The 15,593-nt window shown below is 43.8% G+C and overlaps 1 protein-coding gene across 1 annotated transcript in view; it reads right to left on the bottom strand.

The window, feature by feature from the left end:
* Positions 1-15,593, bottom strand: part of LOC115554432 (integrin, alpha 8) — a 66,301-nt gene that overhangs the window by 48,059 nt on the left and 2,649 nt on the right. The window contains 4 exon segments of the mRNA XM_030371183.1: positions 1,728-1,773; positions 2,965-3,026; positions 4,745-4,868; positions 5,107-5,207. Coding sequence (XP_030227043.1) covers positions 1,728-1,773; positions 2,965-3,026; positions 4,745-4,868; positions 5,107-5,207 — 333 coding nt within the window.

Raw genomic sequence — 15,593 nt, 5'->3', positions numbered from 1 at the left:
ACACACACACACACACACACACACACACACACACACACACACACAAACAAATCCAGAGAGAGTGAGAGTGAAAAGAGAGACAGCGAGAGAGAGACACACACACAAACAAACTGATGCAGTCCATAGTCCATTAGACGTGGCGCCCGGTAAAAGCACGCTGCTTAGTTAAATATGTACAAAATCAAGATGTATATTGAATAACAATGGCATATTTAAAAGACTTGGCATATGTGTAGATCATGTGAATTATAAAGAGAAATACTTTTGTCCATTTTTTGACCCTCTTTGGTTCTCATCTCCCTTTCTACTGGGATTCTTCCTGACCTCTTGTAAATCACAAACCCTGGCTCCATGCGTCTCTCTTCCTTCCCTCTCTCCTCTCGTTCTCTTAAACAGAAGACGGGCGGTGGGTCGTCAGAGCAGAGGTTAAGATGAAGGCTACAGTCTGAGGCAGGGTCCTTGTGCAACCGATCAGTTACCGTCCCCCCCCGGCCCAGTGCCTCACCCAACGTACCAGGATTCTGTTACTGCCAAATCAGTCAAAGTGATGAGAGATCAGCCAGGCTGGGCTGGATAATCACCCGTTTCACCACACAGATGCACACATACACACAACACAAGCACGCACTCACAAACCAACGCACACACGTGTCTCTCACACCTGGGCTTTAGGGAGTAGCTGTCCAGCTGTGTCCACACTCATTAAGGGACCTCATCCCTCTGCTTTGTCTAGCTGAGGCCCAAAGAACTGACCTCAGCGACTGTACGTATCATCTACCACAGAATCCCTCTCTCTCTCTCCACCTCTCACCACTTCAGGCACTCCCCTTCATACTCTCTCACTCTCATTTATCCTCCATTAAGTGTTCATCTGTCTATCTATCTGCCATTATTGAAAGTATGCATAGTACATTTTGTATGGTGAGTGTAGTATTTCATATCCTGCCATGTAACCGTTCATCAATTCAAACTGACCTCTATTAGCTCTTTGCAACAGGTTTTTACTATGAACTCCTTGAAAACTGTTTTATATTTCCCTCCAGCCTCATCTCTCCAATCTTTATGTTCCTCTCCACACCTTTCTCATCTGCTCGTCATGGTCAATCCTTAACAACCTTTCACTCGCTCTGTCTTTCTCTTCTCTTTCTCTCTCTCTGTCCCCCTCGATTGATCACTATCTCTGCACTGAGGGGAGTTTGTCCATTCCACTCCAGTCCATTGCTATCTGATCATATCAATATAATGCCCAAACATCCACTTCCTGTGCCAGAATGATGATGGAACATAAACAGGGGACATTGGGGGGTGAGTAATATCCATGCACAGGCAGATCTCATTAATAAAGAATATGAAGTTACAACATTTAGGTGTGCACACTTCATAGTTCTGTGAGCATTCATGTGTACGTGTGTGTGTGTGTGTGTGTGTGTGTGTGTGTGTGTGTGTGTGTGTGTGTGTGTGTGTGTGTGTGTGTGTGTGTGTGTGTCTGTGTGTGTGTGTGTGTGTGTGTGTGTGTGTGTGTGTGTGTGTGTGTGTGTGTGTGTGTCTGTGTGTGTGTGTGTGTGTGTGTGTGTGTGTGTGTGTGTGTGTGTGTGTGTGTGTGTGTGTGCGTGTGTGTTTGTGTGTGTGTGTGTGTACTAGAAGGGTATGCTTCCTGGCATTCTCTCCTCTGAAGACTCCTCTAAAGCAGTTCATATATGCAGGGAGAACAATGAGGTTTCAGTTACCTTGCCAATAGAAGCTTCCAGGCCCACCAACCACCAGTCGTCCTTCCTGGTAGAGTTAAGTGAGTCACAAGACATACATTTGTAAAGATTATGTCCATTTATTAACTGTGTGTGTGTGTGTGTGTGTGTGCGTTTGTGTGTGTGTGTGTGTGTGTGTGTGTGTGTGTGTGTGTGTGTGTGTGTGTGTGTGTGTGTGTGTGTGTGTGTGTATGTGTGTGTGTGTGTGTGTGTGTGTGTGTGTGTGTGTGTGTGTGTGTGTGTGTGTGTGTGTGTGTGTGTGTGTGTGTGTGTGTTTTATGGTGGCTTTCATAGCTAGAGTTGACATCCTGTTGAGCATGACAACTTCCTGTACAACAGGGTTAAGTTAAAGCATACGCTGGAGGTCAAAGCTCAAACTGAGAGCTTTGGGTGAGAGAGAGAGAGAGAGATAGCGAGAGAGAGAGAGAGAGAGAGAGAGAGAGAGAGAGAGAGAGAGAGAGAGAGAGAGAGAGAGAGAGAGAGAGAGAGAGAGAGAGAGAGAGAGAAATAGCTAGAGACAGAGAGAGAGAGAGAGAGAGAGAGAGGGAGCAGGAGACAGAGACAGAGATGATGTATTTGTTCTCTATTATTTTCCTATGGTGAGGTCACATAAGGATGCTTGGGGGAGTCTCCTAAAGTGACAAATGTGGTCACAATGCGCCCTGTCTGTAAATCTCTAAATGGGAGCCTGATGTTGACGTTGTTTCAGCATGTCAACAATACTTAATGGAACAATGTTGTGTGCAGTGTTGCAAAGCAGGACAATACATCAATGTAATATCCAACATTTGGATAGGAATAGATCTCACTGGAGATCAGATTATTGTTACCCTGAGATGATGAAGGCCGACTTAGCCCTTCTGCTGGTTTTAAAGGCTGCCTCACCGTAGAGGGGGGCTGACTATGTCATATCCCGATTTCTATTGAAGGTTCCTCAAATGGTTTCTCATCTAATCCTAGCTATCTTTGTTGTATACAGGGAATGGGTTAACCTAGCGATTGTTAGTGCTTGCCATTTGTTTCTATGAACATCCTTACTGTACTTGCAGCGATATATAGCGTCTGCTAAATGCCCTAAATGTAAATGTAAATGTCAAACATTTATATGATAGACAGTGATATTTGCGCTGTTGACAATATCCTTTAGCTCTCCGCTGTGCTGAGGTGCTGGCATGAAGGTGTGTGGTGGCGTGTGGCGATAGAGAAGCGCGGTCGTTACCTTTGTGAAGTCCACACTAAAGCCCGCCTGACAGAAGCCCTGGCCCTCCGGGTCTGGGTCATCTGAAGAAAACACAAAGCAAGCATGTCAATGCAGAACAACACACACAAACAACTATACACACACAATCCCTACACAAATGCTTTCCAGTACCTGTTCCTCTATAGATCCCTATTTCTCTTACACACACACACACAAATGTGCAGGCAAGAGCACACAAACACAGCCGCACGCACTCACGCACGCACGCACGCACGCACGCACGCACGCACGCACACACACACACACACACACACACACACACACACACAGATACAGACAGAAGAAAAAAAATAGTCCGATTTTCAGATTTCTCGTAAAAAAAGTATTTGAAAGTGTACAATTTCAAATGAGAAATATAATATTAGCATGCATAAAATAAATAATGTGAATCTCAAACCAAACCTCCTGCAGTGTTATTCACCATGACGGTCCAACTACCAAACTCGGATTTACTTATGAAGACAGCCCAAGAAATTGCTTGGGGGACAACCTGGGGTGAGGCTAAACTACTCGTTACTACACACATGCACTTATGCAACAAACCGCTTTGTGTTTGAGTACTTGATTAGTAAAGTAATTCAGTCTCTTTGGTCATAAATTCACTGTAGGAAAGCAAAACAAAAGCTGCTAGAGAGAAGGCCCCACATACACCTATATAAATTCATTTATAGTAGCACCATCTGTGTTCAAAAGTATTTCCCTCTCGAGAACCATTGAACGATTTTACAACCTAATCTTTATTGGCGCTTGGTTGGTCTACATTGGCATACGAGCTGAAATCCGTATAAGCACAAATGGCCTGAGAATGAATACGATTTAAACCAACTTGTATGTACATGCATACACCAATGTGTATGTGTGCGCAAACATGTGTGTTTGTGTTCGTACGCACGCATGTGTGTGCACGGGCCGATGTGTAAACAGTAATGGGTGTCTGTGATGTATGTTTCAATTTGAATGTATGTGTGGATGTGCATGACCCCGTGAGTTCATGAGTCTGAGATTTAGCGACGGGTTAGGGGCGAGCGTTTGATCTGCTGCTCACGATAAGCTGCCTGATAACCTCCAGGACTCTGGTGGCTCCTGTCTCTGAACATTAGGGGGACTGGGATCAGGAGAATAGAGAGGGTATGACTGGAGACATGGGCGGGGCCGGGAGGTAGGGGGAGAGGGAGGGGGCGGGAGAGAGAGGGAGAGAGAGAGAGAGCGAGAGAGAGGGAGAGCGAGAGAGAGAGAGAGCGAGAGGGGTGAGAGAGAGGGAGAGTTGGAGAGAGAAAAAAGGGATGGAGGGAGAGAGAGAGGGGGGCAGTGAGAGCGAGAGAGAAAGAGGGAGAGATAGGGCGACAGAGAGGGGAGAAAGAGAAGTGAGAGAGAGCAAGAGGCAGAAAGAAGGAGCGAGAGAGGGATGATAAAAGAGAAACAAAGAGAGAACATAGATGGAGCTAAAGGGGAAAAATAAAACCGAAAATTAATGCACTTCCTCTGATCTGCCGTTGGATCTCCTCTCAGTCACTCTCTCCAGATCATAAAGCTTTGCTTAAAAAGGTCATAAATGCCACAAAATGCATTGAAACGATTCAACTGACAGGAGGGAGAGAGAATGGAGAAGGAGGAAGAGAGAAAGAGAGCAGACCGACAACAGAGAGGGGAAGGGATAGGCTAGGTCGAGTGGCCTTAGCCTATCTCCTGACTCCCTCGGGATGGCGAGGGAGTCAGGAGATGGAGGAGGGTGACTCACTGGTCCTGCAGGGTGAGTACTCTGCGTAGGCGCTGAAGTTCTGCACGGCCACGTAGCACGTCCCCACGGGGTCCCTCTCCCCACTCAGCTTCACCGTCCGCCAGTGGTACAGAGGAGCACAGGCCTGAGGGACAACGGGATACCACACATCAGAGAATGAGACAGTGCAGCTAGAGACAGGAACTTCCATATCATATACCGTTGGTGCAGATAAGGCTTCGCTAAAGACACAAGATGCTTCTTTAACCATTGTGTCTTTTTTTCCCTTGCAAAACTAACAAAACTGACTTTAGATCAAATCAGTTCTAGAGTTTAATTAAGTTAAGGTACGAGCTGTGTTGTGGGATCATCCAGTCACTCACCACTACTTTGCCTTTGTGTGTTCTGACCGACGCACCGAACCACTGGTGAGACTTGAACTCAAGAGGCTCCCTGCTGCCGTTCACCTTAATCATCCTGTTATCTGGACAGATACACAGGGTTAATAGAAATATAGAGCTATATATCTATAGATAAAAAGATAGATAGATGGATAGATACATAGGGTCAATAGATAGACAGACAGACAGACAGACAGACAGACAGACAGACAGACAGACAGACAGACAGACAGACAGACAGACAGACAGACAGACAGACAGACAGACAGACAGACAGACAGACAGATAGATAGATAGATAGATAGATAGATAGAGAGATAGAGAGATAGATAGATAGGTAGATAGATACATTGATTGATTGAAAGATAGATTGATCACGGGAAGAGAATCAGAGACTTTATGAAAGTGTAACGATACATAGATGGATAAATACATAGGATTAATCGATAGATAGATAGATAGATAGATAGATAGATAGATAGATAGATAGATAGATAGATAGATAGATAGATAGATAGATAGATAGATAGATAGATAGATAGATAGATAGATAGATACATTGATTGATTGATAGATAGATTGATCACAGGAAGAGAATCAGAGACTTTATGAAAGTGTAACGCTAGGTCATATTGACTAATGCTAATGTTGATCTAGTCTCGGGGGGTTCTCTATTGCGGAAGGAGGAAGCCTGTAAGAAAATGATGAAACACCATTTGCTCAGAGCCATTTGTCGGTTGGCTGATGGGAGACCCTGCTCATAAAACAAGCAGCACTTCAGAGACCTGCAGGGGCCCATGGGATAGGGGCCCTCACTCTGAGCCCATCGCAAACTCTCAAATCTACATCTATCTAAAACACGCGCACGCACAAAGACACACACACACACACACACACACACACACACACACACACACACACACACACACACACACACACACACACACACACACACACACACACACACACACAAAGGCATGAATACATGCAGACACACACAACATTGGTAATTTAATGAACAATGCAGTCAAATAAATTCTTATGTCAGGGTGAACCCATCACAGTTAAATTAACCTCTCTCGTGTGTGTGTCTATGTGTGTATGCGTGTGTGTGTGAGTGTGCGCGCGCGCGCGTGTGTGTGTCCGTGAGAGTTTCGTGAGAGTGTGTGTGTATGTTTGTAGTCCATTTGGGAGATAATTGCTCTACTTGCAAACAGATCTTTGCCAATATTATTAAAGGCCAGCTGGGTCTGCTTAAAACCGTAGAGTCTTCCCCCAATAAAACACCTCTACTTAACACACACACAGGAACACAGAAACACACACACAATCACACACACGGATGCTGGCTCACATAGTAACATTCATACACACCTACACACACCATATACACACACACACACATGCACACACATTAAGATTCACACACACACACACACACACACACACACACACACACACACACACACACACACACACACACACACACACACACACACACACACATACACACACATACACACACACACACCACCCCGGTATCACGCCAAGGCGTAAGGATAGATACGTGTGTCCGCATCGCAAGGCGTGTTCAGGTTCACGCTTTGCCTGACCAAAGCGTCACCCTGAACACGCGGGGGGACAGACACGTTTGTTGAGAGGGGGGGGACACACGATTGTAGGGGGGGGGGGGACACGTTAGTTGAGGGGGGGGGGGGGGGGACACGTTTGTTGATGGGGGGGGAGACACGTTTGTAGGGGGGGGCACGCTCGACAACGAGAGTTGGTTTGTATTGAACGCTCGACAACGAGAGTTGGTTTTTATTGAACGAGACTTCAACACGGAACAGCTGCACGAAACGATGGTCACGTCACTCTCGGTGACGGTGTCGACAATAATGAACACACGAACAATGTCAATAGAACAACACACAACCACATAACATCCCGAACCCATTAACCCCACTTAATCCTAACAACAAAACAAGTTAACAAAAGCCCCATTTGTCAACTGAGAACCCCAATTCCCAGAATCCCCCGCGGCTCCGGAACACGGCGTAGCTTATATTAATCTTTATTATCTGAATGGGAAATGCAATATTTTAGGACAGATACACCATTAAACGCGTTTCTAATGACATTTCTAGCGAGAAATGTAAATTTTCCTTACATAATCTTCAGTCAGTGAATGTGTATGATCTTTATTAATCTTTATTATCTGAATGGGAAATGCAATATTTTAGGACAGATACACCATTAAACGCGTTTCTAATGACTTTTCTAGCGAGAAATGTACATTTTCCTTACATAATCTTCAGTCAGTGAATGTGTATGATCTTTATTAATCTTTATTATCTGAATGGGAAATGCAATATTTTAGGACCGATTCACCGTTAAACGTGTTTCTAATAACATTTCTAGCGAGAAATATACTTTTTACTTGCATAATCTTCAGTCAGTGATTGTGTCTGATCTTTAGTTTTATAGTTATTAGGATTTGATCGGCTCGCTCGCATGTTTCAACGACGTCAGGTTGCTTTCGCTAAACTAGCAGCTCACGTGCTTCCTGCGTTTGTGTTATTAAACTGTTACTTTATGTAACTTTTAATGATATCATCTTGTTAGAAACACGTATATCTGAGAGCCAACCCAGTCGCCAAAAGCATACGTTGACAGTGTACTTTTCGTGAACACTGGATTACGTCGCATTTCAACATAAAATAGCGTGTTATACACACACACACACGCACGCACACGCACAGACACACACACACAAGCACACACAAGCACACACACGCACGCACAGACACACAGACACAGATACACACACGCACACACGCACAAGGTGCATTTCGCTGCTAAAACAACAGCAACAAAATATTCCCTCAAATATTATTACTTTCAAAACGTTGGCCAAAATGGCCAATAATATCATTTTTTATATGGGATGCTTCTAGGACATTTTGGGTGGATTTTGAACGGTATGTGGGGGGCACGTTTTTTGCAGGACCTGGCAACCCTGCGCTGTTGCCCGAGATCTGGATCCACCCCGGCGTGGTGCCGTCTCCTTTTGACCTTTTGACCCCAGACTTCTGGGGGAATAGCTGAATCAATTCATTAGTCAATCAGAAGCATGTAAATATCTTCCCGGTGGCGTAAGAGGACGAACAAGGTGTCCTTCAACATCTACGCTTCCAGGAGATTGCAACGGTGCCACACATGAGCATATTCGAACATGTTTAATGGTAGTAATTAGCTGTCGAAATTGGAGGCCTTAATCAATACTGAGCAGCTATTGATTTGCTTCCCGATAAAGATTTGTCACAAATGACATGTTATTTAGCATCTACACGTTGAGCTGAGTCCAATGACACCAAGAACGACACTCTAGCTAATGGTAACATGTATTTTACATGGTACACCTAGGTCTAGGACATGATCTCCGTGTAGCCAGAGGCCGAGCTTGATCTCATTGGACTCAGCTTAACGTGTAGATGCTAATTAACATGTAATTTGTCAAAAATCTCCATCGGGAAGCAAATCTATAGCTGGTCATTATTGATAAAGGCCTCCAAAATCGACAGCTAATTACTACCCCGAAACATATTCAAAAGTGCCACACATTCAAATCATGTGTGCCACTGTTGCAATCGTCTCGAAACGTAGATGTCAAAGGACACCTTGTTTGCTCTGTTGCACCACCGGGAAGATATTTTCATACTTCTAATGGATTGATTCATATTTTAAGGTTCTCGGAGTGAGACTTTAAGTGGCTGCAGCAGAAATGTTGAGACGAAAGATGATATCAAGAGATTTATAGAATATTCCCATTTACATTATGATTCTTCGTCGTAACATCCGACCAAACATCCTTTACATTCACAGAGCGAAGATTATGAAAGTCCAGGCTCAGCAAGTGCTCCATCTCGTTGCACCTGCACCCAGCGGCTCGCTTGCAAGATTTTGGCCTGAAGTTCTTCCCAGACCTACACCCTAGCCATCCAACATGCATATCTGAGAATCAGGCCTCTCTTTAATAATGACAAAAGGTTATGAGAGAAACACACATTAACTTTTTGTTATCTCATAAGCGGCGTGGTGCCGGCTCCTTTTGAACTTTTGACCCCCGACTTCAAAAACGTGGCCACAGGCCAGCTGTGTCTATACACCTTTAGCCACAAATGTACACCTCCATCCCACAAAAAATGGGGACTAGAAACTAACCTCTGTCTTATGTACATTTACTGTACTGTTGGAGGTCACGCCCCTTTGCCGACCTTTTCGAGATAGCTAGGGATGCTAAAATGTTTACACACATTTCCCGGGGCCCCGTGTACGACATATCCGAGATTTGGAGTTCTAGCCCTTAGAGAAAAAAAGTTTTCCCAAATGGAGTGTCATTTGGACAAAGCCCCTCAGAAGTGTAGCCTGCAAGACCTAATGGTTCACAATGTGGTGGAAAAACAGTTTTTGAGATAGGAAGGTCCTACCGCCCTGAAATTTTAGGGCCTAACTGGGACCTCCGCACCGAAACTTGGCCCGGTCGGACCCCGAGGGCAGGAAGGGGGGGCCTGCCCTCGGGGTCTGACCGGGCCAAGTCTCGGGCAGGAAGGGCCCCCCCTTCCTGCCCTCGGGGTCCGACCGGGCCAAGTTTCGGTGCGGAGGTCCCAGTTAGGCCCTAGAATAAGGTATTAAAATTTCAGGGCGGTAGGACCTTCCTATCTCAAAAACAGTTTTTCCACCACATTCTGAACCATTAGGTCTTGCAGGCTACACTTCTGAGGGGCTTTGTCCAAATGACACTCCATTTGGGAAAACCTTTTTTCTCTAAGGGCTAGAACTCCAAATCTCGGATATGTCGTACACGGGGCCCCGGGAAATGTGTGTAAACATTTTAGCATCCCTAGCTATCTCGAAAAGGTCGGCAAAGGGGCGTGACCTCCAACAGTACAGTAAATGTACATAAGACAGAGGTTAGTTTCTAGTCCCCATTTTTTGTGGGATGGAGGTGTACATTTGTGGCTAAAGGTGTGTAGACACAGCTGGCCTGTGGCCACGTTTTTGAAGTCGGGGGTCAAAAGGTCAAAAGGAGCCGGCACCACGCCGCTTATGAGATAACAAAAAGTTAATGTGTGTTTCTCTCATAACTTTTTGTCATTATTAAAGAGAGGCCTGATTCTCAGATATGCATGTTGGATGGCTAGGGTGTAGGTCTGGGAAGAACTTCAGGCCAAAATCTTGCAAGCGAGCCGCTGGGTGCAGGTGCAACGAGATGGAGCACTTGCTGAGCCTGGACTTTCATAATCTTCGCTCTGTGAATGTAAAGGATGTTTGGTCGGATGTTACGACGAAGAATCATAATGTGAATTGGAATATTCTATAAATCTCTTGATATCATCTTTCGTCTCAACACTTCTGCTGCAGCCACTTAAAGTCTCACTCCGAGAACCTTAAAATATGAATCAATCCATTAGAAGTATGAAAATATCTTCCCGGTGGTGCAACAGAGCAAACAAGGTGTCCTTTGACATCTACGTTTCGAGACGATTGCAACAGTGCCACACATGATCATATTTGAATATGTTTCGGGGTAGTAATTAGCTGTCGATTTTGGAGGCCTTTATCAATAATGACCAGCTATAGATTTGCTTCCCGATGGAGATTTTTGACAAATTACATGTTAATTAGCATCTACACGTTAAGCTGAGTCCAATGAGATCAAGCTCGGCCTCTTGCTACACGGAGATCATGTCCTAGACCTAGGTGTACCATGTAAAATACATGTTACCATTAGCTAGAGTGTCGTTCTCGGTGTCATTGGACTCAGCTCAACGTGTAGATGCTAAATAACATGTCATTTGTGACAAATCTTTATCGGGAAGCAAATCAATAGCTGCTCAGTATTGATTAAGGCCTCCAATTTCGACAGCTAATTACTACCATTAAACATGTTCGAATATGCTCATGTGTGGCACCGTTGCAATCTCCTGGAAGCGTAGATGTTGAAGGACACCTTGTTCGTCCTCTTACGCCACCGGGAAGATATTTACATGCTTCTGATTGACTAATGAATTGATTCAGCTATTCCCCCAGAAGTCGGGGGTCAAAAGGTCAAAAGGAGACGGCACCACGCCGGGGTGGATCCAGATCTCGGGCAACAGCGCAGGGTTGCCAGGTCCTGCAAAAAACGTGCCCCCCACATACCGTTCAAAATCCACCCAAAATGTCCTAGAAGCATCCCAAATAAAAAATGATATTATTGGCCATTTTGGCCAACGTTTTGAAAGTAATAATATTTGAGGGAATATTTTGTTGTTGTTGTTTTAGCAGCGAAATGCACCGTGTGCGTGTGTGCGTGTGTGTGTATCTGTGTCTGTGTGTCTGTGCGTGCGTGTGTGTGCTTGTGTGTGCTTGTGTGTGTGTGTGTCTGTGCGTGTGCGTGCGTGCGTGTGTGTGTGTGTATAACACGCTATTTTATGTTGAAATGCGACGTAATCCAGTGTTCACGAAAAGTACACTGTCAACGTATGCTTTTGGCGACTGGGTTGGCTCTCAGATATACGTGTTTCTAACAAGATGATATCATTAAAAGTTACATAAAGTAACAGTTTAATAACACAAACGCAGGAAGCACGTGAGCTGCTAGTTTAGCGAAAGCAACCTGACGTCATTGAAACATGCGAGCGAGCCGATGAAATCCTAATAACTATAAAACTAAAGATCAGACACAATCACTGACTGAAGATTATGCAAGTAAAAAGTATATTTCTCGCTAGAAATGTTATTAGAAACACGTTTAACGGTGAATCGGTCCTAAAATATTGCATTTCCCATTCAGATAATAAAGATTAATAAAGATCATACACATTCACTGACTGAAGATTATGTAAGGAAAATGTACATTTCTCGCTAGAAAAGTCATTAGAAACGCGTTTAATGGTGTATCTGTCCTAAAATATTACATTTCGCATTCAGATAATAAAGATTAATAAAGATCATACACATTCACTGACTGAAGATTATGTAAGGAAAATTTACATTTCTCGCTAGAAATGTCATTAGAAACGCGTTTAATGGTGTATCTGTCCTAAAATATTGCATTTCCCATTCAGATAATAAAGATTAATATAAGCCACGCCGTGTTCCGGAGCCGCGGGGGATTCTGGGAATTGGGGTTCTCAGTTGACAAATGGGGCTTTTGTTAACTTGTTTTGTTGTTAGGATTAAGTGGGGTTAATGGGTTCGGGATGTTATGTGGTTGTGTGTTGTTCTATTAAAATTGTTCGTGTGTTCATTATTGTCGACACCGTCACCGAGAGTGACGTGACCATCGTTTCGTGCAGCTGTTCCGTGTTGAAGTCTCGTTCAATAAAAACCAACTCTCGTTGTCGAGCGTGCCCCCCCCCCTACAAACGTGTCTCCCCCCCCATCAACAAACGTGTCCCCCCCCCCCCCCCCACAGCGGATGTATTATTGTATTATATTATAAATGTATTATTCTTATTCTTATTCTTATTATTCTTATATATTTATATATTATCTTATATTATTATGATTATTATTTATTATATTATATATTATATAAATATATATATGTGGGAAATGCATCCTGGGATTTATAGCGGTTGCAAGTACACACGAGCCACCTCCGATGCATGCGTACTTCGAATTGGAACAGTGCTCGGGCAACGACTGATGAAGTTTCACGAGTTCCCGAGCACACGAGCACGCACAAGCACGCGAATAGAAACGGAGGCGAGGACCGGCTTCTTCTTCTTCGCTGGTGGCCAGGCTTAGTTAATGCTAAATGATAACAACTGTACCGAGAGGATGTGGCTGCAGCAGGCTAACCTGACAGCAATCTTAACAATACTTCACCCCTGCTCTCAGATATACGTGTTTCTAACACGATGATATCATTTAAAGTTACATAAAGTAACGGTTTAATAACACAAACGCAGGAAACACGTGAGCTGCTAGTTTAGCGAAAGAAGCGTCCCTAGTAACCTGACGTCGTTGAAACATGCGAGCGAGCCGATAAAATCTTCCCAATAACTATAAAACTAAAGATCAGACACAACCACCGACTGAATATTATGAAAGGAAAATGTACATTTCTCGCTAGAAATGTCATTAGAAACACGTTTAATGGTGTATCTGTCTTATCGTATCTGCGTTATTCAATTGCCTGGTAAACATATAGGCCTACGGTAATATTCATACTGGTTTAAATAATGCATTTGATAGGCTATTTCCCATCGTTGCTGAGCAAGAGTTTTGTTCGAAAGTTCAGTGATAGAAAACAAATAATAGCCCGGGCTATTTACGTTTTACGGCACCTGTCATACACCTACCCGATGTCAAGTGGACCGGGTTGAATTCACTGCGGGTCTCTCTTATATCCATCTTACCAAAGATATTTTGGTACTGTCCTTCTCAACACTCTCTGATCTCACTAAAAGGCTAGCAGCACGAAACAGCATAATCGACGAGATGCGCTATGCATAGAGAAGAAAGAATACCGACGTTGAATTTGCAACATTTTGCAACTAATTATTCTAAATCTGCCCATACATGGACACGGCAGAATTTTGCGGTTTTCACACGCTACAATGTTGCATCTGTGGCTGCTGGTAATTCAATCACAAAGAAGTAAACTCTACTCGCATTGGAAGCTCCCGTTTTGTGTTGCAGTAAAATGCGTCCTAAGGGAACGACAGCTATGCGAAAATTACGGAAGAGGATTAGGGCCACACATGTAAAAAAAAATTCAGTTCTGACTTTATTCTCAGAATTCTGAGAAAAAAGTCAGAATTCTGACTTTAATCTCAGAATTCTGAGAATAAAGTCAGAATTCTGACATTAATCTCAGAATTCTGAGATAAAAAGTCAGAATTCTGACATTAATCTCAGAATTCCGAGAAAAAAGTCAGAATTCTGACTTTAATCTCAGAATTCTGACTTTTTTCTCAGAATTCTGAGATTAAAGTCAGAATTCTGACATTAATCTCAGAATTCTGAGAAAAAAGTCAGAATTCTGACATTAATCTCAGAATTCTGACTTTAATCTCAGAATTCGGAGAAAAAAGTCAGAATTCTGACTTTAAAGTCAGAACTACGGGTATCTGTAAGGACCAACCTCCGTGGGAGAGACACTTTGCTTTATGCAGTAGGAGGAAACCTATGGAAAGCCAAGAAGGCCACAATCCGGCCCTAGAATGGCGCGGTAAAAGTGCAAAACCGCACGGATTCCGTGCGGTTTGGCAAGAATTCGGTTACGGAATACGGTTTTGAATGACTAATAGCCGCGGCTATTAGTCATTCACTCCAGCTATTAGTTATTCACTCCGGCTATTAGTTAATCACTCCGGATATTAGGTATGCTGAACGAGCCCTCCCTCTTCTTTGCTTGACCACTAAGTTTGAAGGCTGTCTAACCAATCAGTGAAGAGAAATACCAGACTAAAGTAACGCATTGTCGAGACTAGAGCTGCAGTGCCTCCATGTTTAGCCGTAACATAAAGCTGTGTTGTCTTTACTAGTTTCACTACAATGTAATGACCACCACTAGCTAGTGGAAAATACATTTGTGTCTAGTACAGTGATATATTTGTATATGTTAGGCTATATATTGAGATGGCAGTGTGCGAAATACCCGTCAATATTCGGGGATGCCCTCATCCCCAGATTGTTCTCGATATGCCGTAGCCAGCTCGGCCATAACATTACAATATTTCATGGATGCAAGCAAGCCAAGACAATCAATCTATATCTATAGCCTACATGACAACACACGCACACACGCACACACGTTAAACACACTGGTAAAGCAATAGGAGCCTGCATTGGCTTAAGTTGTTGGGATGCACGTTATTTTATAACAGGGAGGGGCAAAGTTGTGCATTACAATGCAAACACGACAATAATTGGCACCGTTCTTGCGCACTCAGAAGAACATGAACTGAATAAATGCCAGGTATATAGCATATCGGAGACGGGCACACAATCAGTGCATTTGCAAATGAGAGCCTGCAGTATGATCGTTCTTGTGACATTATTTAACCATCCATCTACAGCTAATACGATCAGACAGATACCACATATAAGCCCACAATAAGCCCAACATCACCACGGCAGGTGCGCTCTCTCTCGCACATTCACACAATCACTCCAACTTCTCCAACTCCAAGGCAAAGCTGTTTCACTAAAACCACAAACAACCACAACTAACCAGCCTACATATCCACAACAATGCACAACAATCAGTTCTATACATTGCGTCTATCTTCTGTTTCGCGCACATGGCTAATTTGCATACATGCACAGGACTGTCGGCTCCGCTTGTCAAAAAAATAGAACGTATTTGTGAATAAATGCTTTGAATTCTGAATACTGGACTTGGTGAGCTTGGTGAGTTGGCTATGGGACGTGCACTTTTACCGCGCCATTCTAGGGCCGGATTGTGGCCT

This window comes from Gadus morhua, chromosome 11 (assembly GCF_902167405.1).
Source record: "Gadus morhua chromosome 11, gadMor3.0, whole genome shotgun sequence".
Classification (NCBI taxonomy): domain Eukaryota; kingdom Metazoa; phylum Chordata; class Actinopteri; order Gadiformes; family Gadidae; genus Gadus; species Gadus morhua.
Note: the sequence above shows the minus strand (reverse complement) of the source record. Positions and strands in the feature narration are given on the sequence as shown.